Source organism: Triturus cristatus, chromosome 3_1 (assembly GCF_964204655.1).
Source record: "Triturus cristatus chromosome 3_1, aTriCri1.1, whole genome shotgun sequence".
In the NCBI taxonomy this organism is placed as follows: Eukaryota; Metazoa; Chordata; class Amphibia; order Caudata; family Salamandridae; genus Triturus; species Triturus cristatus.
Window position 1 is genome coordinate 638,055,979 of NC_140583.1, and position 26,425 is coordinate 638,082,403.

Below are 26,425 nucleotides of genomic sequence, written 5' to 3' on the forward strand. Positions count from 1 at the left end.
TATAGTCTAAAATGCACACAGGTTTGCGCGCTTCAGCGACCTGACCCCAAACAGTCACAGGTGCAGTGCTTTCATCATGGATGGTAGTCAGCATGTAGACATCTCTCCTGTCTGAAAACTTCACAGCAAGAAGCTCCTGGCAACGCAACGCACTGCCCCCGCACAAGCTTTTGACAAACAAGTTCTTTCGGGAAACCTTTACGGTTAGAGCGGATTATGCCACAAGCAACAGTGTCCACTTTGGCCAATTCCCTGAACAACCGCACACCAGTGTAGAAGTTATCTACATATAAATGGTGGCCTTTGTTAAAAAATCCTCTACCAAGTTCCCAAACAATTTTCTCAGTCACTCCAAAAGTGGACGGACAACCAGGGAGGTTAATCCTAGATTCCTTACCGGTGTACTCCCTGAAATTAGAGACATATCCAGTCCTACTGTCACACAGCATATACAGCTTTATTCCATAGCGTGCCCTCTTACTAGGAATGTATTGCCTAAAAACCAAGCGGCCCTTGAACAACACCAAAGACTCATCCACTGCAATTTCTTTCCCAGGGGCATAAATCTCAGAAAATCGATCAACAAAGTGATCAAGGACAGGCCTAATCTTAAAAAGACGGTCACACTCAGGGTGATCTCGTGGCAACGCTAAACCATTATCAACAAAATGCATCATCCGAAGCAGAAGCAAATACCTGTCACGACTCATGACTGCCGGAAAAATAGACGTTGCCATCAAGGGACTGCTAGACCAATATGAAGACATTGATGGCTTCCTTAGCAAGCCCATCAAAAAAGTTAAACCCAAGAACTTCTTCATCTCTTCAACATTTGTGGGAGTTCACCGGGTAGCTCTAGAGTATGGCTTAAGACTGGCACTGTTGTCCCTCAAAAACTGTTCGGCATACAAATTAATCTGCTCAACAATCTCTGCCAAAAACACATCGTCCATAAACAACTGAAAAAAATTTACCGGCAAAAAGTTTTCAGTATTCGCTCTAGACCCTGGAACACCAGTAAACTCTGGCACCATGCCAGGGGCAACCCTTAGGTCATCACTTTCAAAGGGAAGCCTTGCAGCCCCAGCCTGCAGCCCAGATGCCTCTTTCCGCACTACACCAACGGGAAGCCTTGCAGCCCCAGGCTGCAGCCCAGATGCCTCTTGCCGCTCTATCGGCACATCAGTCTCCTCCTCTAACACAGGCACTTCATCCGCACTAAGAGTATCTTCATCATCCGATGACTCCATACGGAGAGAAAACTCACTGCCAGAATCGTCCCCTGCCTCCTCTCCCTCAGATGCAGAGTCAGTCTCTGAACCATGGTCAGAGGAAGACTCAAACAGCAAACCAACAACCTGCTGAGCAGTAATCCTGCGGCTAGCCATTATACTTACTAAGATAGACTGCACAAACAAGTCAACAACAACCAACAATGTGCAAACCAAGTAAGTAAAGAAATGTGTACCTTTATCACAAAGATCAATGTACTCAAAAACTATACAATTCAATTACAAGAGACAGCTGCACTCACCAGAAACCAACTCTGCAGTGACACAGCAAAAGCCAACGATATCCAACTAGAAAGAAGAAAAAAAAAAAATTACTCACAAGACATCAAAATACACATCGAGCACCAATGCAAAAAGTTTTTGACACTCAAAAAACAAACATACTGCTATTATTACACCATTGGCAAAAAAAATTCATGCAGAGAAATCAAACACAATTACATTGTACAAAAAATGTTTTCTTACCAAACTACACAAACAGCAGAACCACCAGTAACAAAACAGCAAACTGAAAAGAGCAAACGCCTTCACCTAGAACAAAAAAGTAAAAAAAAATATTACAATTGCAATTCACAAAACATATAACATTAAACATTATAACATGCTATGTCACTACCCAAATGGTCAATCGGGTTGTGTGCCAGGTGGGGCAGAAAACAGCAGGAAAAAAAAAGGCTACTCTGTCCCGGGGCGGGTGGGCCAAATGCATATTATAAAAAATTGCACCCTGGAAGCAAGGGGTCACTTCTATTTTTATTTACACTAATTCCCTGGTGTCTAGTGGGCTTTTCTGCCCCCCCCTGGGACCAGAAACGGCTACACAAAAGACCGATCTGCCCCCAGGGGGGGCAAAAAAGTCTTGAAAAAAATTTGGCCCCCAGGAAGCGACCCTTGCCCAAGGGGTCGCTTCCTTTACGCAAAAAAATAACATCCCTGGTGTCTAGTGGGCTCTTCTGCCCCCCCTGGGACCAGAAACTGCTACACAAAAGACCGATCTGCCCCCAGGGGGGGCAGAAAAGTCTTGAAAAATATTTGAGCCCCCAGGAAGCGACCCTTGCCCAAGGGGTCGCTTCCTACAATAACAAACACATCCCTGGTGTCTAGTGGGCTTTTCTGCCCCCCCTGGGAGCATAAACGGCAACAAAATTAAACCGATCTGCCCCCAGAGGGGGCAGAAAAGTCTTCAATAAAAATTGGTAGCCCAGGAAAGCGACCCTTGCCCAAGGGGCCGCTTCCTACAATATCAAACAGATCCCTGGTGTCTAGTGGGCTCTTCTGCCCCCCCTGGGAGCTGAAACGGCAAAAAAATTAAACCGATATGCCCCCAGAGGGGGCAGAAAAGTCTTGCACACATAATGGGGCCCTAGGAAGCGACCCTTGCCCAAGGGGTCGCTTCCTTTATTACAAAAACGCATCCCTGGTGCCTAGTGGTGTCATTCCTGCAGCACGATCGCGACGCTGTGCGCGATCGTGCTGCAGGAATGCCCTGTATTGAGACATCAGGGGAGAGGAAATACTCTTTCCTCTCCCCCGATGCCTCTATACTTTGAAAATCACCGCTGCGGCCCCCGCGTCCCCACCGGAGAGCTCCACATACCTGTAGCTGCTGCTGGGACGCCTGGAAGCAAATGGCTTCCAGGCGTCCCAGCGCTTCCTGATGACGTCGGCGCGCGCTGACATCATGGGGAAGCATGGGGGGGCTCGGGCTTGGCAGCGGAAACTCTTCCGCTGCCATCCCCGACTGTGGGGGCACGATCGATGCCCCAGGGGGGGAGCGCCAGCGCTTCCCCCAGGGGCTGTGCTCATGGCGGAGCGGTTCCGTCATAAGCACAGCCCAACCGATGCTCATGACGGAACCGCTCCGTCATGAGCATCGAAGGGGTTAATCATTTGAAATGTTAAAGTAAATATTGTCTTGTTTCAGATTGGTCAAAATCTTGATTTAAAATAGTTTATTCACTTTTTTCCTGTGTATATTAATTTTTCCTTTCGGCATTCATTGAGACAATCCATAGTTGTAGGATTTCTTCATTCGTGACTGTAAACAAGGACCTAATCCGATGTCCATACAATCTGTGTTTTATTTTGTTACATAAATGCCCAGTAAACAATATATTCTATTTTATTACCTTACTTATTTTTCCAGTTATTGTTCCCTTCTGAACACACAGAATTTCCCTGTTTTTTTTTTTTTTTAGAAATCTTCCATCTTACTTTATCATGCTGAAGTAGAAGTTCCTACACTTGATACATATATTTCTTTTAATCTTTCTTTCCTTTAATCATCTACAATCTTGCACAGATTCACTAGACTGCTTTACTTTGGCAATCAAAGTGTATCTCCATAGCTTCCTCCAACTACTGGCTGATCCATATGGACTCCTTTTTACAGTGTCACTTTCATCTCCGCCAATTAGTTCAAAACTGGGGTGCATGATATTAATATAGAATAATTTGGCAAGACACTGTTTGGCTTTGTGTTTCATTAGTAATTATTTCGGAGCCTTTGGGCTTCCTGCTTATATAAATATTTCCATTCTTCTTTACAGCATTAACTGTTCTTCCTCGGGGGACCTTGAAATAATTATGGAGGTTAAACAATGTTTACTTTAATGCTTATATCCTTCCTCGCCAGGAAAAAACATAGATGTTGCCATCTGGACAAATCGTCCACTGCTGTGGTCTCAGTGCAGCATATCGCTGTTCAGACTTCCGTACCTGATTCTGTACACCTTCATCTGCCTTCATTAGCATTCCACTACACTGCCATTCTCTGCCTGGTGAGGAGTGGGCCCTTTTCTGATTCCCACCCTCATTCCCCACAGGTAGAGCTGCTCCAGGAGTGCTTCTTTTGTCGTGCAGTGATGTGTCCCTGTCTGCATCAGTTTGATCTGAAGCTTGGTCACTGTCATTCATGCTATGCTCTGCACCCTGTACAGTGTCATTCAACACACATTTCCTGTAAGCATCACTGAACCTCTGTCATGATTGCCCACCTGTTATTTGTTTTCTAGATATGTCCCTTCCTTGTACAGAAATTTGCACCTCTGTCTCTCCACGTGGATGCCGGTGAAGCTGAGGCTTCACTCTCTTCTTCCTCCATGGCTTCCTCTGTGTTTCTACTGGTTCTACAGCACTATTCAACTCGTATCTGACTAAGTCATTGGCATTTTGTCCATGTGAGTAAGGATTGTTCCTTTCCTTGGCCATTGTTGCACTTTTCATCTGTCTGTTGCTCCACACACCACTGTAGAGCACTTCATATTCTGCACTACTGCTCGACCCAACAGATATGAATGACTTCTCCTAAAAATAAGCACTTTTTTGGCAGGTTGAACCAGTGTGGAGGAACTTCATCTTATAGCATCATATATGCTTTCCAACTTGACTTTCCTCTTCCTAGTATTAATCATTGTGCAGGGTTACTAAAGGGTTTCTAGTATAACCTGCAGAACAACATTGGCAAGAACAGGAGCTCAAGTAGTTTTGCAGGGTAGGTGTTCTTAGCACAATGTGAATGGGTATTTTTCTGCTATCCAAATGAAGACTAAGGGCTGTGCCTCAGGCAATTTAGTATTTATTCTGCATGCTTCTGGATGATGAATTATGGCACTCTGAAGAGGAATCACCATTTTATGTAGCATTCATAATGTCCCGATTTATTACACCATTCACCCTGCGCTTTCTCCCAACCACACCACTCACTGGCACTCCTTAGACATTACCCTTACAGGAGGAAGCAATACTCTAGCTGTGAGGGACTGAACTGGTTTTACAGATGGGGCTAGCAAGGTGTCTTGACCGTAGAGCTGTAGGTACAAAAATATGTCACTCTAAACATTTAATTGGCTGTCATAAACTGTCCATTTTTCTTCTCATTGGAAGTAATGAGGTGGTCGCAACCATTCTCGACTAGGACCTGAGATTCATTTGTCGGAGCAGCCCTGACAAATTTACCCTTGTGAACTCCTACATTGTGGGGTTCTTTGGGCGAAAAGAATCGCAGGGTAGTCCAAGGAATGTGTGGAATTTCATCCCTAAAATTGGCTTGGGTAAAATCTGGTAATTTTTCAGTTATAGCTGTGTGTTAAAATAAGTATTGTATCCATTTGCCAGAAAAAATATGGTGCATATATTGGTGAAAAATATGCTGTCGCTCTGCCTTGAAACCACTTCTCGAGCTAGCATATGTTTATGCTACAGATGAAGTATTTTCTACACCTGGGAAATAGATAGCCAGTGTTAGATTTATTTTCTCACATACTGCATGGATAAAGGTGGGCAGCATTGGGTAAGGGTAACCCGTTGTAATTTCAAAATGTGTACCTTTAGGAAGATTATAACAGTGTGTTCCTTTGCAGAGCCAAATAGTAACTATATATTTTTGTAAGGATAGTACCAAAGAACCAGTTATTAGGACTTGTGTTTTGATCCAAGGGACAATTAGCTTGCTTCCACTGAAAACTGATTTTGCTAGAGAGATTCCAAACCACTTGTGTTAAATCTCTCCATCAGCGAATAACTACAAATGCATTATTTAATGGCGTGTCTATGCACCAAGAAGTTACAAAATCCTGCCTCAGAAGAATATCATCCCGGTGCTGTGTAATAAGGTCTTCAAATAGATACCTCTCCAGAGCAAATGATGCAGCACATGGACACTGTCGACCTCTCTCCCATCCCCACAGCGCGAACAGCAGCACTGTGCTCTTAGGAAATGTTTGCTTCTATCCTCCCATTGAGCTTAACAAGATCTGCCCCCATTGAATATAAGGGCTATTTTTTATTTTTATTTTTTTGGTCTAGCCTAGGCTGCTTTAGCTGTTGTCAAACTATTGTGTACCATATAATACGTAGAATGGGCTTTCGGTCAGCCCTTTGCTTGTGATTGTATGGATTTCTTGTCTGTCTCGCTTCACTGCTTCTGATTAAATAGCTTTCCTCCCTATTTTTGTGTGTCCTGCCCAAGAAGTATTTTGGATTTCCTGTGTTTTGATTGGATGACATGCATCTTTCCAATATCGACTTCAGACCTTGCAATGCATATGTAGGACTATTCTTTCCTTTCTTTTCCTTTCTCTTTCTTCCTGCTCCTCCTTCACCCTTTATTAAAACTCCCCTTCCAACACCCCCCACCATTGGCCACTTCCCCTGGGTCTCTCGTGCTTTGAATGCTGCCAGCCATTCCAAGATATCAACCTACACATGAATCCACATCAGCCATCTTTGGATGCATTTCTAAACTCGTAACAAAATTCTGTTCAATTACTGCATAGCAATGGAAAGGCAGCTAGTAAAAAGTAAACTCGCACCAAAGCTAAGAGATCAGGAATCATTCAAAATAATATTAATAATCTTCTGAGCGCTTTATAGGAGTGTAAGGAAAAGAGGGTATTAGGGCCTGCCTCAATGGGTGTGTCTGGTCGACTTTCAGAGGAAAGCTGGTACCCTACAATTGACACAAATGATTTTGTGAAGCTTGAAGGCCATTCACACCAGGAATGCCACACAACTGGGTGGCCTCTCATTATTGTTTTACAGAGTCATTGCTCCCAGCCGAGTAAGCTACTGGCAGCCCTCTTAAATACATTCACATGTTTCTGGGGCCGCAGCCACACATTACTCTTGTGAAAATATTAGAAGAATGTGCACCCACAGGCCCATTGCACTCCTAAATAGTGATACACAGCTATTAACCAAAATCTTGACCACTAGACTGGGGAATCAAATGCTGAGGTTGATAGATCTAGATCAAGTGGGCTTCATCAAACAAAGGCAGGGAAGTGATAACCTTCGGTGACTGGCCCACCTAATTAAGAAAGTTGGCAGAAAGAAGCTGCTGACTGTACTGACTGCTACTATCTGAGTGAATGAGCAGTGATCACTCGATTTTTGTTTTTTTTCTACCTCTTCCATCCAGAGTGGCACTCAACAAGGCGGTCTTATCTACCCCTTCTTTTGTCCTGACAGTGGGTCTTTACTAGCCGGGAGGGTTAGAGCTCAGACACAAATTACTCCTCTTTGCAGATTGAATCCTACTACCCTTGATGGATCTAGTCTGCTCCCTTCTGGAGGTGCTTGAGGAACTAGATCAATTTTATCAAGGTTTTGGCTTAGTAAGCAAAATCAGTGATCTTAAACTGAATGGTATGCTCTGAGTAAGTGGCTGACCTGCAATCACTTCCATCGTGGGAGATGAGCTCAGTCCAGTAATTGAGGTTGAGTACAACAGGTTGGAGAACTGGAAGGATGCTAATTGGCAGGTTCTATAAAATCAGAACTGTGAAGATCCGAGATGGTGGGTGCTGTATTTTGAACTTAACAATCAAAATAAACCATACAAGGGTCCTGTATGTCTTCATAGGAATACTGGTCGGGGAATTTACTTTAGTCAATTTGGCTCTACAGTGGTTGGTGTTTGTTTGGACTAGGGGAAGGGTGTTGTTTCTCAGTGGGGTCGTTGTTGCTCCCAGAGAGGGTGAGAAATGGAGCGTGATGCTTGTGCCAATCTCCCGCAGTACTACAGCATGGCACATCTTTGTAGTGGTTTAGAATGGACAGTCAAGGAGAGTGCGAAAAATGTCTCCTCTTGAAATGGGCATTAGTGGGGTGCTCCCTGAGGAATTTAGCCTGGTAAAGGAAGACACATCTCTCACAGAATGCCTATTTTGCAAACCCTATGAAAACAGTACTGGAATTGTGGGACTTATTGGCTGTGGGGATTGGTTAAGCATGTTCCCCATTCACTTCCATCCACAATAACCCAGATTTCATCCCACCCCTACAGGAGATCATTTTCGGTGAAGCAAAAAAGGAGAAAGCAAAACCGTGGCAGACTTACTGCACCAGGGGCATATCAAATCATTTACATGGTGTAGACTACACCAGTGTTGTAACGGTGGCCCCTGCGGTGCGGGCGGGCGCCGAGTCCAAGGGGGCCGTCTCTGGCACTGTGCATGAGCAGCAGGCTTGAATAGATCTGGAGCGTGGGGGCCCTTCTATAACTTGTAGAGGGGTCCTCTCAAGTTTCATTACGCCACTGGACTACACCGTATGGGAGATGGACTGGATTCAATGCTGCAAACTCGGGCACTGGGCCCTGTACGTCCCCGCCGATCTAATGTTACAGCTGCCCACTTTGTGACGCATACTATGTCTTATTCATGATGGAGTGGCCTAATTTTCAACCTACACGGAACACTGCAGGAAAACAGCAAACTTCAGAAGTATTTCAACTAGCAGAGGTAGGAGATGGGTCATGTAGAAGTCATGGCAGAACCGCTGGTCTGCCATTTCCAAAGCATACAGTAGCATTCCAAACAGCAAATCTGTTTATAAAATGTTTTTCCTTTGGAACCTGCCCTCAGTAGACTTGTATCACATCTTGCCATTTATACTAGACACTTACTGGCAGTGTTTAGCAGAAATGGAAATCCTACTTCAAATTTCTTGGTTCTGTTCCGTTGCTCAAATATTCTGAGAGGATATTCCCTGTCACGTTTAGAGTGTCCTAGGATTCCACATCCCTGCTGGCCCAGCAACTGTAACGTTAGATCTCCGTCATCCGTTAATGAAGGAGACACACTTGCATGGCTGGTTCTTGCTTCTCCAGATGCTGGGGGCAGAAAAACAATTAATTACACCGTTTATAAAAAAAAAAAGAAAAATAAGGAATCCCCTAACCTAGCCATTTAGTTGCAGAAACCTAGCCGAGGAAATGCTTACACACGTTGCTTTTTGTTTCTATATCAGAGCATCACTGTCACGAGCGTGCACTGTGCCTTTCTTTCACTTGGCACACCAAATGTTTTCACAATGATATTTAGATAAGTCTACTTATGTTGATCATAACGGTGTGTTTATTTGCGTTTGAAAATTGTGGACTAACATTTACTGGTCCCACCTTTGTCTGATGAGTATGGTTACTTTTCTAGGTAACTTTTGTTTTTTTTTAAGTAATTGAAGTATTCATGATTGAAACCATTGTTTTATGTTATAGCATGCAATTTAGACCAGACTTCGGGAAAATTTAAGGCACGACGGTCCCTTCTAATAAAATACTTTACCAACCAACCCAGAATACCTGTGCTTCTCGCCTCCAGATTTAGGAGCCCAGCAATTGTTTATCTTTTAAACCTAATATAGAGCAGCAGAGTCCACCAGCCATGAGCTTTGACCACACATCATGACACGCAAATGCTAATAGCTCTGTACAGACCCGTAGGCGGAGGGAAGCCTGATAGTGACAGAGTGGTATGGGAATTCAATTCGCCTCTCAGTCTTGAATAGCTCTAGTGCAGGGGTCTCCAAACTTTTCAATAAAGAAAGCTACTTTTGTTCAACAAAAATCACCTCGAGCAACTGTAAAGTGGAGGTAAAGAAGATGCTGAAGCAATATTTTGTCACTCTTCATAGTTTATTCCATGTAAAACAGGAGCCTACGGGAGTGCGTCCTTGTCCGGTGTCTCGAAGTCTGCAACTGCCTGGCAGGAGCAATCTGCACACACCAGACAAGAGCACAGTTGTCGGCCATATGTGAAAAGTAAATACAAGCATATTGCATGCTCCAACTTCACAAATGAAAACTATTCCAGAATACAATACTTGGGGAGGTGTGGAAGTAAACAAAGGACAGACAATGCAAAGTACAATCATTACATCTTTTTTTGGGGGGGGTAGGGGAAATAAGCTAATAAAGATGAATAGCGCTGTACTTTACTGGTACACAACTATTACGTGATCCCCTGGAAACCGTGTCAACTATCTCCATGGGAGCATTAATATTCAGAGTATCTTGTGAAATACCTAAAGTGACTTCAGAAGAACAGAAGAATTTCCTGTTCATCCACCCTATCAGTAGAAGTTGAACCTAGGTGTGAGTGCAAGTCATTAACAAGAGTCAACATTCTTGTCCTTAGTTGATAGCATATCACACAACAAATGAGAAAAATCATCTGTATTATTCTCAAGTATATTTTTGTTTGACAAAATCCTACTTTCCTGGTCAGACGTAAGCTTGACTATTGATCTACTCTATCACCCCTTTTTATCCAAAAAGAGTGAACCTTTTGAAATTTTCAATACCTGAACGGGTGGCGAAAACACTGAAGCCCCTTTTTAGGTCTCTCCTGAGCCAGCGCGCATGCGCTGCTCTGCAAGACATTTAGGAAGGGCTTTAAACTTTGGAATACATGCTCGTGCGTGTGCTTTTTTTTTTTTTCCACCCGCTATTGGCCTTTGCATGCGTCTTTCTAAGAAAGACAGCATGCAATTGGCCAAAGGCGGGTGCATGTCCTGCCTTCACTCCCTTGTGGCCTAAGATGCTCGGGAGCGAGCATCAGCACCATCTGTTCCCAATTATCGTGCACGCGTCTATCGTTTATGTTAATTGGAAACATGGTGCTCGCGCTGACCCTGGCGCACCACTCCCGGGCTTGTTATGTTATCGATTTCCCTCACAACCTTCAGCAAGACTTTTGCCTGTTCACGTAATTATTTTTTTATATAATTTACATAGCAAAAACCCCACTCCAATGTATCGGAGCGCTTTACACAAGCGCTTTACACGAGCACTAGTTGCATTCGTTTTCTGCGGTCTCAGTCTCGTGTTTACATCATTATTATTATTGCCGACTAAAGCATTGTGCATCATATAGATTTGTCGTTATGAAGGACAGACTCTGAAGAGTAATTCCGTTTTTGCTGGTAGGAATAGCACACCTTATTGAACAACCCCTTCACCCGGGTGGTGTTAGCCATTTCTCTGTGTCTGAAGCTGAGGGTGGAGTATTTCTCGTGTATTGTTGTCAAGGGCCAAAGCACAGAGGTTCCAACAGCCAAACCCGCCACCATGTGCAGCCCCCTGGAGAAGCTGCAGACTATCTGCCACATTCTGAAGTTGCTTAACTACACTGTCTTTGATTGCAAGTAGCTGCCAGATAGCACCTGTTTTGTTTGTTTGGACAACTACTCACGGGGCACTGGCGTACTACAGATCTACGAAATCCAGCACGGAGAAGTGCAACTGCGGAGAAATAGGTCAGCCTCAATGAGTTTGTTACGCAGGGAAAGTGGTGGAATACAGAGATCAGCACGCATGAGGGGTTCTGTAACTATTGACAATTCAGTAGAAACCTGGGCAAGCGATTTGAGGGGAACTGAAAGTGACCACTCCTTGGGCCAACCTTTTCTCACCAGGTTCATTACAGTTTGAGGCACTTCTTCTTTTTTGTGGGTATCTAACAACTCCTTGTAACATACTAGAACATGAGACTCAAACAGGTCATCAACACTAGCCACAATGCATTCTACATTATCCTGCACGTTCTCATTACAGTGTTTTGCAAAGGTAATCAGGAGAGACAATCAGCCCTAACATTTCGACCCCCAGCAATATATCTGATAAAATTATATTAATGTAAGCGAGACAAAAGTCTTTCCAGTCTTGCTGAGGCCTTGCCTGTTCCATTGCCATTTAACAGATGTAATAATGGTTTATGATCAATGAAAATTTCAAACTGTGTTTCCCTGAGAAATGTTTTGAACTTTTCTACAGCCCAGGAACAGGCAAGAGCCTCTATCTCTTTGCCATGTTGTAATGGGACTCCACCTGCTTTAAGCTTCTGGAAGCAAAACCAATGGTATGCTCCTTGCCTGAGATCCATTGACAAAGCACATCACATTGAATAGCTCTAGTACAGGGATCTCGAAACTTTTCAATAACTAGAGCTACGTTTGGTCAACAAAAATCACCCCAAGCTACCTACATTATTAGTGAAGTACACTTCAGACAAGCATACATTAGTTTCCACCCTATGCAAGATTACAATATGTGATGCGCTCCGTGCAGGATTGTCAGCAGTAATGTAAAAAAGGCTTTGTCAGTTTGGGAATACCTCTACAAGGGGAATACATAACAGCAACGGATGCAATCTACCCTAGCACAAAGAGATGAATGTTAGTAATAAGTTTTCCCAATGCTTCATGATTTATCATTTAAATATTCGCTTTCAATATATTTTTGACAATAAGAGATCTGAAAATACACATTTTCGCTTCAAATACACCCTTTTCAATTTAGGTATACATATTAATGCAACCAAGCAAATGTTTTTCATTTAGTATGCTGTGCTGCACACAGAAGAGCTACTCGCAGGTAGCTGGAGAGCTACAAGTAGCTCAGGAATTAATCATTGGAGAACTCTTGTTGAAACCAAGCTCTGTTTTACTAAGTTGAAGAAGAGCTATGTCTATGAAATTAAATAATTTCACTGTAATTTGAACGTCTTCACCACTCAGTGCAAATCACTAGGCCGCCCCTTTTTAATAAAAAGTGGTTTAAGTCATTTCTGTTATTTTAGTTTAAAAAAAAAAAACACAGGCATACAGTATGGATTATTGTTTCAAACTTGTGGCCCCAAATTCCAAAATAGGTATTTTCTTCAATATACAGAATTTGGCCCCAGCTGTTTGTTTAGGTGATGCCATCATTGATATATTTCAATTTTTTTAGGTCCAGTCATTGTTGATGTAATTGAAATTTAGAATAAATATATATGCCTCATGAAGCGTACAGTTTGTACTTTATATGCTGTGTAGAGCTGATGTATAAAATGTCCCAGAAGTTCTCGCCAACTTGAATCATTTGTTTGCTGATTCTTCTTCTTTAGTTAAATGGATGCTACATTTTCTGACCCATTGTATTGTGCTCTAGGTTGAAGAATTGGCTCTACAGTCCATGATCCGCTCTAGAGAAGAGGTTTCACCGATAGAGGACACAGATAAGCAGCAGGTGAGTCTGATCACAGTCATAAGGGCAGGTTCTTTCCCTCCACCAATCTTTGAGAAAACTGGTTTATATTGATCCACAGAATCACTGTGGTGCTTACGGGGATGTGTTAAGGGACGAAGGGAGTGTAGAGCAGTGTTTTATTTTTGTAACTGATGTGTCCACCAACACATCCTTGTCAGGAGTTAACAGGATCTGATGTCGGAGACTTCCTCAAGGAAGGCCCAGAACAGAATGCTCCATAGCTTTGGGCCAGTGACTGAAAGACCCTACCCCAAATCAGAGTACCACACAATGGAGAAATGAAGCGAATTTGCAATTGTGTGGAAATAGGTCATTTACCGTTTATTGCTTAGCTAATTAGAGGGTGGAGGTGAACCCTTATAATGTTTCGTATGAACCTTGCGATGAGGAGATTGAACACCAGATATTTTCAGAAGAGGGCTTCATGTCCAAATACTTTAGGTGCTAGGATTCGTCCTTGTCCATTAAGCACTTGTGACCTGTTGATCCTTTTTTGTTGGTTTCAGTTACATCAGAAAGTCAAAGTCCAGTTTAGATTGGGCTGAACTGGCCATGTATCTCATTCGGCATTTTCCTGAGGGGTTGGAGCCGTTGGAAGCTGGTTTTGATGGCCCACGGCTGGTGAACGTCTGTCACTTACTCCAGCTTTCTAGGGTTTCTTGTAGCGACACAAAAGGAGCATAAATGCAGAGAGTGTGAGGCAGACGGGAGGCAGATGCAGATGAAGAATGGATAGATGGAAAGAGATGGGAGGAAGGGAGTAGTGCCGGTTTGAACTTTGTTGCAGAGCTGCTTTTGATTCCAGCCTGGCCTTGGGTCAGACTGGTGTTGTATGGATATGGGATCTTCTTTGGGTACTCTGGCAAATAGCCGGAAGTTGTTAAAGTTGTTGGGTGCCATTTTAATTTGTAAACGTCAAGCTGCCTGTTGCAGAGCCGTCTGGGCTCAGCAGTGGGCTGCACTCTTTCAGTACCCTATTGCTGCCTTCTGGCACAAAAGAAACCTGGCAGAAGCAGCATTGTATGAAGGTGTTCCCAATACCTTATTTGAACTAGGCTTCAGAGCCTGCAGAGGTCTGACCCTAGGGATGACACCACTCTGATCCCACCGGTGTCAAAATTAAAATGAAATATTTTGCTCCAGAGGAGTGGTGGTAATGCCAAGTCAGGTTGGGATGGGTGGAGGTACATTAATTTGCCCTTGCAGCAGGCAGGAGTGGAGGAAACTGTGGAGTGGAGCAAGTGAGTGGTGTGTGATGCACATAGAAAGACCCTTACAATCTGGTATTCCGAGATGAAGGGCTGTGTGCTGCGAGGCGGGTAGGGTGGGGTGGGGGGCGGGTGCAGCTTTGGAAATCATGATAGTGGAGTTGGCAGCTCATTGGAGGTTCGCTTTCTAGAGTACAGGTGACATTGGAAGGAACTAATATAATGATAAGTAGGTGGCTGGATCTGGTCTAATCATCTTAAGAAATCCGAACACAGTGGTGCTTGTTAAGATACACCAATGACCTTCATGGAATGAAGTCCTCTCCCTAAATCGAGACTCTCTTGTGAAGAGGGGAATCCCTGCCTCTCCCCCAGTAGGGTATCCTACAAAGACTTCATTAAGAACTGTTGGCATTGAAGAACATCTGGGCACAGGAACCGAAGCATTAGAGATGAGCACAGGCAGACAGAAAACCTAGGAATTGCAAGAAATGGAGAAAGACATGTGTCCACAGATTCACTTGTTCGTGAGTATATAATGCCAGCAAGAACCAGTGCTGAGGAAGCTGGATTGTCCTATGAAAAAGCCAGATAGCTGTGCTGTGCTGCAGCTGTGTTGCTGTTTCGTAAGCAAGAGTGGTAAACCTTGCAATTGGGGCAGAGTTCTGATGGATTGAAGCAAGAGGCCCAAAGCCAAGTCTGTGGTGAGGAGAAGAAATAAACACATGTGCATACTTTAGGGTTGCAGTTGTAGCAGCACAGTTTTAAAAACCACTCCCTTAACAGGGTCTTTACTCTGCTTCAAAGCCTCAAGAGCTCTAATGACCACAATACTCTACTTGGTCTGCCCCTGTGCTTTTCCTAATTCTATATGGACTGGGTTGCCACATGACAGTATGATACGGGAAGTATTGGGGTTTTACATTATTAATTTCCTTTGGAATTAACAAAATATTTTGGTCCCCAAGACCCAAATGCTCTGAAAAAGGTGTCCATTATTTAGAAGCAGTTATTTGGACCAGACTTTAAAACCTGGGGTGATATGGCCTTTTTTGTTGCTTCAAACAATGGCTGCTTGTTATCTTAAACTTTCTATGGAAGTTTGGGCATTCTCACACTAATTATGGTACAGTAATCCGGTAAGGTTAGCATCAAGTAATTGGTTAGTTCAATGTGGTGATTCTTATATTCCTGAGAAGGTTCCTTCTGCTCTTCCATATGTTTTTAGTTGGTCTTTTTACGGTCCCCTGATGTCTAATTTGCAAAGGTGCACTGTTGGTTGAACCACACAACGAGGTTTGTCATTGTTTTGGTTATAGGCAGGAAGAACTCCCAGTTTCACAGGCCATGGAGACGATGTTGTGGGCTCGGGAAAGCCACCTGTAATCAGTATTTCAGTGTTTGAGCCATTAAAGCAAAGACTGATCTCCTTCATCCTCTGTTAAATGTGGGTCTCGGGTAGTTTGATATAGTATTATTCTCTTGATTCATGTTATATAACAGGATGTGGAGCTCTGTGGAGCTCATTTATATTATAGCTGGAGTTGGTAGGAGCATCTACCTGGGTAATCAAGCACAGCAGCAAAAGCAGGAAACCGTGGTGACAGTGGTTAATTTGAGTCGCTGGACCCTACTGTCACTCATTCGTGGGAACTGGGAGTTAATTTTCACCATTAAAGAAGTGACTTAATTAAGTGTGGCTGAACACTAGTACCTCCTTCTTAGATGGTGGCATTGCCTGAAAAAAGCCAAAGCCAGTTGCTGCCTCCCCTGAAAGACCCCCCTCCAAAGAAAAGAGCTGTACAGCTGCTTTGCTATCCTATGGTCTCTAAGACTGTCTAAACTAGGCCTGTGTGGATTTTCAATTACGCTGGGGTAATCAAAGTATTTCTGCGTTACGCTTTGAAGCAGAATAGCCGACAATAACACAATTACACACCCCCTTGTGTAGTTAGGAGTAATTGGGGAGCGGGGGTGAAATCTTACCAGGAGAGCACATTTAGCAAGTGCCAGCGGCTGCCCGCGCTGCTGTTTTGTTCTGTTCCATTTAACGTTATTTCATTGGCACAAAATGCATTCTCGCATCCATTTTGGGTGTGGGAATGCAGTTTGGATAGGAAATTAGCGTTAAATGCTGGGAGTAAATTGAGGAAACTTCCTACCCTATGTGCAGATTTAGCAAGCGTGAGTGACTGTTCGTTCTTGCTATTAATGTTATGTTGCATTTAACGCTATTTCTTAGTGCAAAATGCATCCTCACGTCAGTTTTGGATGCAAAGGGGCATTTATGCTCTAAGAAAATGGAGCTAAATGCAGAATTACTCCTCTCATAGTTTTTGTGTAACTCTACATGATTACCCAGGATTTTGCTTCTTACACCCACCCACAGTCAAAACCCTGAGAGAGCTGTGATTGTTAGTCATCAGGCAGTGTTCCTCGCCTCCTAACCTAGCTCCTTCAGCCAAAAAGATGGTACGTTACCCTGGGCTCCCACATGAAACATTTAAATAAGCACAGTTAACACTTGCAACACCCTCGACCTTGGCTGGCAGAACTCCTGGTGGCCACTGCATGACAGTATACAGATTTCAGCAGGGTCTGGAGGCTCACTGATCAGCATGCTTGATTGAACTGTTCTGTGTGGTTCAAATATGGGTGCTGTGCTGCCCAGACCACAGGGGGTGTCCACGACTTAACTTCTCACTTTGGTGTACCGCACAGAAATAGTTTCTGGCCAGCAGCACACATGGCTGAGAGCGGTAGGGTGTACAATTATTCAATGACCAACTGGCAAGAACCTATCCCAGCACTGCACATTCAGGTACCACCAGTTATAGCAAAAACACACCCACTTTCTGAAATCTATACCAAGATGCTTCTCAGTTTGAAATGAAAGGCATATGCAACTCCATTCTTATCCTACACCATGTCAAAGTTCCTCACCTTCAAGATGAAACCGAATATGCATGATTTCAAGAAACACTGCCCACTGTTAATATTCTATTAGCCCTGTGTCTGCTATAGAGGTACCAATCCCTTCCCCACGGATTATGGCATACTGGCTACTTCCCCTATACCTGCTCTAGATTGCCATCTTAAGACGTTAATTTTAGTAAAGCACCATAAACAATGTTCAGGTCGTTCGGTTTGTGCTGTGAATTAATGTTAATTCTTTATTTATGCAATACAAACGTATTGTAAAACATAACAAAACATCATACTCTGTAGTATAGAGCGAAAGTTTCTGGACTGTTAATGCATATGAAAAAGGCTTGGGTTTCAATAGTGCAGTGTGACTGGGACCCAAGGGTGTGAGGGGTCAGTTGCACCCCAATTATGAATCTATTTTACTACACCAAGGGTTTGAAGGGGCCTGTAATTCTTTTTTCCTCTTTGGAGCGCGTAGTACCCTTACTGAACCACTGCCAAGGAACCAACTCGGACTGCTATCCTAAATTCAGTAAACCAACAAAAGAGAGGGGGACCGAGGAGCGAATAATGGTCCAGTGTCCATGCTCCTCTAGCATAACTTGAACTACCAAAATTTTATATTACCTTGCACGCACCTTTTCACCCTCTTAGGGACCCATACCCCACACACCCACAGGCACCATCCGGCATTTCCCCAAAAAAGATCTCCGCTAAAGTGACCCTTCGGGGGACCCGTTGGGCATTGCAGTGCCGGGCCCGACGAGGAGCAAATGCCCGATGATGAAGCATGACATCCTTCGGGGTGTGTGAGGGCAACAGGAGAAAAGGCCTTGTGCTTTCTCCTTCATGAGGGGGTCCCCATTTATACCTAGGGCTTTCCCTCGTTTTCCTTCTTGTTTGACTTCTGGTAATGGGCACGGGGTATTCCTCGTCACATTACCTTTGGAACAGTGTCCTTTTTTGGTAGTTCATCCTAAATTCAGTACCATAAATTGGTAATAGAAATATTCAATTATTTGCTACTCTTAGAAATCACATAAATGCAGTATGAAGTGTAATGCAAAAAGTTTTTTTCTTTTTATTTATTCATTATTATTCCTTCAGGGAGTAGGGGTGTTCCTTGCTGCCTTTGGAAAGTATTTGCACTCTACTGTGTCGGCTGGCCTCCATATACAATTCTGGGTTTTGGCAAAGCTTGGACTTAGCGCACAATTGGGTTGGTCTTTGGGGCTATTCAAGGATCATATTGGGCAGTGAGGTAGATGTCTGAGAGCACCGCTGGTGGAAGTGGGCGTCCCTTGTGGTGGAAGTGGACAGTGGTATAACAGAAACAAATAAAATTGAGCACAAGCAATAAAACAAAAAAAAAAGTTCATACAAATTTAAGAACTGCCCGATGGAAATCAAGTATGATGGGTTTGCTCAGTAGTGTGTTGGTGCCAATAACCGAATGCTTTCATCTGAGCGGCATTACTGAAGTGCGGTAACTATGACCTCAATATCTTTTTCAAGTCTTTTGAAAAGAACTTTATAAACAACTGTATCAAGTGGGTAGATGTGTATTATGCTCCGATTTTCCTTTGTTCAATACCTTCCTACAAACTTTTGGTGTTGGCACATAACCTCACCCTTTGGGGTGATATGTTGGAAGAGGAGGTTGGTGATTGTAATTTGTCAGATCCTAAGTAATTTGCTTTTTTGTTTTTACCAATGCTGTTCTAGTAGCGTTTTAGAGCCTCAGGACTATGCCCAGTTTGTGAGCACATGTTGATAAATCTACTTATGTCTTTAGCATTTGTGCCAATCTATTTAATTCTTTTATCCATTGAGGAAGTGTTGATAGGAAGGCTTGGCACTTTAGTTCTTCCAGCCACCTTACAGATCTTTTCAAGGCTCCGTGTCATGTAGGCTGCAAAAGATGTTTGATTCATGGAAATAGGGAGGCACTGGTGGATTCAAAGGGGAGATCACTGGTTTATCTTTGGTATCAGCCTTAATCTTTGGTATTTTACCCACCATGAAAGCTAGTACGTTTTTGCAGTGCAGTGTGTAGAAGATCATTCTTTGCTTCTGGATCTATCGAGTGTGTGATACGTTGGAACAGTATTTTCATTTGACTTGCGGTCTTTCTGATTTGGGCAATGGTTTCAACCCTCTGATCTGCTTTGTGATACTGCCAGATACTTTAAAACAGGGCTTCTTCTGTGTATTTGTCATCCTTTGTCTTTTGCTGTATGTAGTGTGTTTGAAATAACTACATGTGGCTTTGATAGGCCACCAAGGGCATTTATTTCACTTCAGCAGATCAACCCCCGGAGTTTACAGAAAGCTACATTTTAAATATGGACTCCGTCACATAGCCTTTTGCATTTAGCTATTAGCTGTAGTGAATGTTACTTGTGGCTCATATTCAGTTTCAACTACTAGTTTGTTAGATGTGTAATGGGTTTTGAACTGCAGCCCGCTTCCTAGAAATTGAACACAAACCATACACCAGCCAGGACATCCTTAGCAGTGACTTCCTGATCTTTCATTTTACTGCCTTCCTATTTAACATTGAGGCTGGTCTTTGGAGAGGGGTAGGAGCTTACACAGCTGTGGGGAATATCAGGCTTTCCCCCCCCCATTTTCAGTGTGATTGCAAGTCCCAAACGCAATAGCATTGTGACTTCCTGCATCCAATTTTCATTGTGATGTACGTGGTATGCTTCTTGCACAGAATGGGTTTCGAAAGTTACAGCATAATTTTGGACTCTGTTGGAGATGGGTGGTGCGCGTTTTAAAATGGGTGGCTACAGACTCCATGCCCAGGCCATGACATGAGTAACGGTAGGTGTTCTGATTATGAAGCTGTGAGGGTATTTATTTATTTACCTGCCCCTTAAGTTTGGGCAGGATACCTGATCTCTGTGGTAAATTCATATTGTCTGCCACCACGTCTGGATCCTTTCACTTGTGATAATGAATTGAGGTGAACATGGGGGGGGGGGGGGGGGGGGGCTTGGACCCCAGGGTGTGGAGGGAGGGGCACTAAATATGTAGCCTCAAGATGATTGGTTGCTATGACAGACAGCATAGGTATTGACATAGCAGTCTTCTATTCTGTGCTGCACATCTCTCTCTCTCTCTCTCTCTCTGCTCAGGATGTTGTATTCTGTGTGTCTGGTTCTGATTTACAAATCTCACATGGGTTCAAGAAGAGATCCTTTGTGCTAACCCCACAGGTTCAGAACTGCTTAGGCGGATCAACTTGTGGTCTAGAAGAGGGCATAATTTTCACAAATACAGAGGCCAATGGCCTGGCTACCAACACCTGAAGAAAAGCGGTGTGCTGGATGTTCTTCGCCAGTCTGTAGTCGGGGGACTGACACCCAGCAAATGGTAACTGATGTGTTGAATCATCAAGAATCCTGTAATGTTTTGGACTATCGGCTATTACCAAAGGTCGTAAGCTCTTACAACATATTGGGATGCTTGATTCTGAGGGATCAGATTTAAAGCAAAATGTATTTGAAACGGGCGAATGTATGAAAATTATGATGTCACAGTAAATGACATTGCAATAAGTAATGCAATATCCTTATAAGATTCCTCACTTATAATGTGGAACTGTCCTATTTTAGAAAAACAGGTTATTATAATCATGTATAAATTCAAAGGAATGTTTTTGTGTGTAATTCAACCCTCAAATTGCTGCAAAGGATACTATATTTTTTAAATGTGTGGAATTCGAGAATCCATTTTAAAGTATGCTTGGTGAGTAAACAAATTGTGCATGATGCATTTGTTTTTAAACTGCCACATTTGTGTTTATGCATGTTTGCTTAGTGCTGTTTTTGCTTGGTCTAGTTTCAAAGCACAAAATCACTGCACCTTTAGAGGTTTTTTTAGGTAAAGGAAGGTTTAAACCCAGATCTTTGCGATTGGGGGTGAATGTTTGCATTGTTCAACATTCCGCCCATCATTTATTTGTTCCTTTTGCTTTTGTTGCCCTAAGTGGGAAGGGTATGACCAGACGTGGGTCCTGTGCTCACTGCGCCACTGGATTCAAGCTAGCCTGGCTGATGATGGGTGATGTCCCGAACCTGGTCCCAGGATGCTTGTTTCCAGTCCAGGCAGGACCTGGCTTGGCAGATCGGTCTGGACTGTTCCTATGAGGAACAGAGTCAAGGCTGAATTGCATATGGCCGGGGTCAAAGTGGTGTGGTGAGCAAAGAACGATGGATTAAACCCAGATCTTTGTGACTGGGGGGTGAATGTTTGCATTGTTCAGCATTCCGTCCATCATTTGTTCCTTTTACTTTTGTTTAGCTTCAAAGCACAAAATCACTGCACCTTTTAGATTTTCGTTTTAGGTAAAGTAAGGTTTATTGGTCTGAAGTTACTTTTCAGATGAGACATTCATAGATAGCGCCATAATGGATCACTGTTAAAAATTAAAGGGATGGTACAAGTGGGAAGGAAGCTTAAATCCATCCTGAGGTGGGGTTACATGTGCAGTGTCTGTAAATGCATGTAGCTATGGTCCTGGGGCAGAACTGAACACCTTTTTGTCATCCTGTATAGGGAACAGAGCACTCTCCAAAAAGTAGTATTTGGGACACTGTACACCTGAGTCGTCCTCCTGACTTTTGCCCTGCTTTTTTGTAATTCCTGTGTATGAACTATACCACTTGCAACCCTTCAAGAGTAAGCGTTGACTGCTCTCCATCGCAGTTGAGACTCCATTTGAAACAGAGGTGCTTGGTGTTCCATGATCTCACAGTAGTATCTGGTACCTGACAAGCACCAATTGTTGCTATAATGCTTGCTCAGTTACCCGTGAGTTCCATAGTCCTTAGAGAACAGATTCACCATGCAGACACAAAATTGCTATGCATTACTTTCATTCTATGCATTCACTCAACCAATTTAGCCTCGGTTATAATTATGATTACCTTGAACATTACAGAAGTAGTTCCACAGTGATGGGATGTTTATGTGGCCATGTATAATCTGTATCTTGAACCTCTTGGAGAGATTTTGAGAAAATCTGAACTCCTTTACCATCAATATGCAGATGATACCTATGTATACCTAAAGATTTCTTCCCCTGAAGACATCTGTCTTCTTTGCTCCACCTTTGACCTGGTTCAAAAACGTATGTCCAACTGCCACTTAAAAATTCAATCTTACGAAAACAGAACTTCTATTAAGCTCTCCAGAAAAAATACAACCTCCCTATCGAAGATACGCTGGAATCGCTCTCTCTGAACTGGAATCCGACCATTGGGGAGAATGCCAAATCGTTGGATTTTACCCTTGACAACCATCTGAACCTCCAAAGGCAAAGCTCCACTGGCGGCATGTGCTGTTTGCCATGACTGAGGCTGTTTTGGGGCCTCCGACCGTGAATTCCAGAGCAGGACTTGAAACCTGTGGTCCAGACACTCGTTCTTTCCAGGCTAGATTATGGTAACTCGCTCCTCTCTGGTAGCCCTAAAGTGCATCAAGCTCCTCTGAGAGCAGTGCTCCATGCTGCTGCCCGCTTTGATAGGCCACAGGAAATTAGACCACTTCGCTCCTATTCTTCGCTCCCTGCAATGCCTACCCATTGATGCAGGAGCCCATTTTAAGACTGCATGAATTGTTCATAGGGCCCTTCTTAGTTTCTGAGCCAGGTAGGAAGGAGTAGAATTCAAAGTCTCAGGAGTTCAACGAAGAAACACTGGGTCACTCCTGCTGACGTTTAGGATGAAATCTTACTTGCAGGACCGCTGCCAGGTGGTGGCTATGCTACCCTGGCAATCAGACTTCAGATTTATCCAACACTGAGTGCTGCAGGGCTCGGCGCTCAGTCCAGTTTTGTTTAACATCTATAGAAAGCCACTAATTTTGTTAATAAAAATGCACAACATCTCTGTAATTAACTATGCTGATGACTTGCGGGAGATCCTTATTCTCAATTATCAGCAGGATGCAGTAAACGTATTCCAGACCTGTTTAGTGGGCATTTTAAAATGGATGAATGTAAATTCCCTTAACTTAATTGCTGCTCAGGAAAAAGGTTACGATGCCTTTACCCCCAAATGTTTGGCCCTGCCTACAGAGATGGAGATGTGCTCTTCTGAGGTTGTTCGTTACCTTAGAGTTACCTTTGATTAATATCTGTCCCTTGAGAAGCACGCTAATAAAGTGGCTAGTGGTTGTTTAGCACTGCTTCGTGGCCTTAGAAAACTGTTCCCAGTGCTACCTGTAGACGCTAAGTCCTTAATTGCACGGAGTGTTCTATAAAGTCAACTTGATTATTGTAATGCTCTGCTCCTTGGAGCCCTTCACAACTTGGTCAAGAGACTGCAAAGAGTTCAAAGAGCTGCTGATAAACTAACACTAAACAGACCTCGAAGATCCTCCGGATCCAGTTCCCTTTGGGAACTTCAGTGGCTTCCAGTGGAACATAGGATCTTCTTTTAGTCTATGTGCATTGTGTGTAGGGACTTTCAGAAGTAGGGCCCTGTATTGCTGCAACGAAAGTGCTATATAAAACTCAAATAATTAAATACATAAAATATATGCCCCCGGAAGGTCTCTACATTCTGCTACCGCTAATCTTATTCAGGAACACAGGTTCCGAAAGGTTTGATTTTGTGGACGAACCTTTTCGGTCAACGCTGCTCTATGGTGAAATAAGCTCCCGCCCACAGATCTGTTGGAATTCAGGAAAGCCCTGAAGACTTGTTGTTCCCAAAACAGTAGTTGCTTGCATTAATATATGTCCCTGCATTAGTATATGTCCCTGTCCTTCTCTCCTCTAAACAGTTCCTTGCTCAGCGCTAGGATACAAGTCTGGGCACAGTGCACTTTATAAATGCTATAAATAAATGACCTAGAAATCCTAGCCAAGAACGCTAGATGAGATGCTTTCTCTGGTGATGCAACACGGCTTTGTAACTACCTTCCACCAGCCTTTAGCTCAATGTCTTGTCTGCTCACATTCAAAATGGAACTTCAAATCCTCCTATTTGAGAGACACTTTGGTTAAAGAGGAATCACTGTGTATCTAAAATATTGACTTGACCTGTCCCTTGTGTTAAGAAATGTTTGTTTACTCTGCTCTAGTGGTTTCTTACTACTGATTACCAATGATGTTTCCCAACTACATTCTTCCCTGTAATGTCTCAGTTGGTATGGTATGTCTTTATCTTGTTTTTCTGTTGCTATTATAAGTTTTAAGATGTTAACCAGAACTTCCTGCTGTCTTGAAAAGCTCTGTAATGCCTTTGAGCCAAGCCAGCACTATATTAACCCCCTGATAAATAAAAAGTAGCTGATCCTTTTGTAGTGCAGCGCACAAGCTACTTATAAGTCGGGTGAACAACCCCACAGTGTTCCGTTTGTTGGTTTCTTCCATGACGCAAGGCAGGCCCTAAAATAAAAGGCTCTACCGCACATGCCTGGCACTTGGAGAGCCAAAACCAAATTGATATCGAACTCCATGTGTTCTTATTTATGAGCTGCGGCCCATGCCAGTAATCTGGAACACAACCCCCTAAAAGTAAGTCCTTATTTTCCCGCTTCTAAGTGCAAGCAGGAAGGTCGTATTGAATAGCAGATGTATGCCCTTTAAACAAATGCTTGTCTTTTCCTCCTGAATTGAGATTGAGACTATAATGTGAACGTTCAGCTTTGCTTTGGAGCGCACAAAAATATACAAACTGTCGTACTCGTATTGCAAAACGAATGAAGAAAGGGTCCATGCTGCAGTGAGTGCTGAGTAACTCGGAGTACTGATACTGATGTTCTGCTGTTCTTGTTTTAATTTTTTTTTACAGACAATGGTGCAGGTGGACAACGAGGCTGTGATCAATCGGACAGAATTGCAGTTGAGCACGCTAGGTCTCCGCCAAAGTGAGGAGGAAGAAATGGAAGAGGAAGAGTCAGATTCTCAAACGGACAAATGATCATTATTAGGAACTTATTCATCCTTCCTAAAGAATGAGTGACATGTTAAATTATTTTTCACAGAGTTGCTTTTGGGATGGGGTGAGCCCTAATGAAATGCAGATAACAAGGGTATAATTTGAGTGCCGTGGGGATCCGACTTCAGAACTGGATCAAGGTCAAGTGTGCACTGCCTACATGCGTGTTGGAAAGAAATCCAGGCAGTATTATACATCATGGTCGTATTTGCTGATCTGCTTTGCACATATGCTTTGATGGTCTGCAGCTGCAGTTTATGGAAAAATACTACCTACTCAGTCACTGGCAGTAATGCAACTCCGCTGCATATTTCAAACCAAAGTTAGTGGTGCAGTTTTTAATTGCTAATCCAAGAATGCAATAATGTTTCAACTTCACATGACCACATAATCAAGGTCTTTTGGTTAAGGTTACCAGATGGCTCCATCTCTCTGAGACACCACTTTTCCATTACAAATAATTGCTTTTCGGGAGTTGTAGTCTTGGTTCATTTTATTGATCCAATTGGACCAACACGCCTAATAACAATGTATATACTTCCATTTAAGCTGTACCCGAATCTTGCCTCCGTTTTAAGCATCCTCCTGTCTTTTGCTGTTTTACATTACATCCTTATTAGCTTCTCTTTCAACATGACATATTGGGGCTTTGAAAATATAATCCATTATTCTACTTTTGAGCATCTACCCCTCCATGACTTATGGAGAGTAACCCTTGCCACACTACCTTAATACTGAGTTGTTCGACCAGCTCTACAATGCATTACATTGTGCCATCCAAGCAGTCTTAACCTTGATTGTAAGGGATCACAGAATGGTAAAGTTTCATGCTTATTGATTTCACCCAATACTTCCTACCAAAACTGTCCATCTACTTTCGTAATGAAAAAGCATGAAACATTCTCTGCTTTTCCGTATGTTTATATATTTATTTGCATAATTGAATAGCGCTTCCTGCCCCATGAGAGTGTTGACATACCCAACAATGAAACTGCAGGAGGTTCCAGGTTAAATAAAAAAATTGGGTTGTAAACAGTAAGTGAGGAAGAGGCATAAGAAAAAGCCCTATTGAAATGAATGATGGCATTCTGAAGATGGGTGAATTGATTTGAGTATGAGGCTGTGTGAGGAATCGTGTAAAGTGATGTGCTATTGCATGTTTCCTGGTAGTGTGTTCCAAGCTGAGGTAGCAGCTCCCGAGGAGGGTTTGTTTGCAGGCAGAGT

General features: G+C 43.1%; 1 protein-coding gene across 1 annotated transcript in view; it reads left to right on the plus strand.

Moving 5' to 3' along the window:
* The window catches only part of SNAPC5 (small nuclear RNA activating complex polypeptide 5), a 71,618-nt gene extending 45,514 nt beyond the window's left edge, over positions 1-26,104 (plus strand). The window contains exons 2-3 of the mRNA XM_085644618.1: positions 13,006-13,083; positions 25,055-26,104. Coding sequence (XP_085500744.1) covers positions 13,006-13,083; positions 25,055-25,183 — 207 coding nt within the window. The 3' untranslated portion in view covers positions 25,184-26,104. The remainder of the gene's footprint in view (positions 1-13,005; positions 13,084-25,054) is intronic.
* Positions 26,105-26,425: the final 321 nt, after the last annotated feature.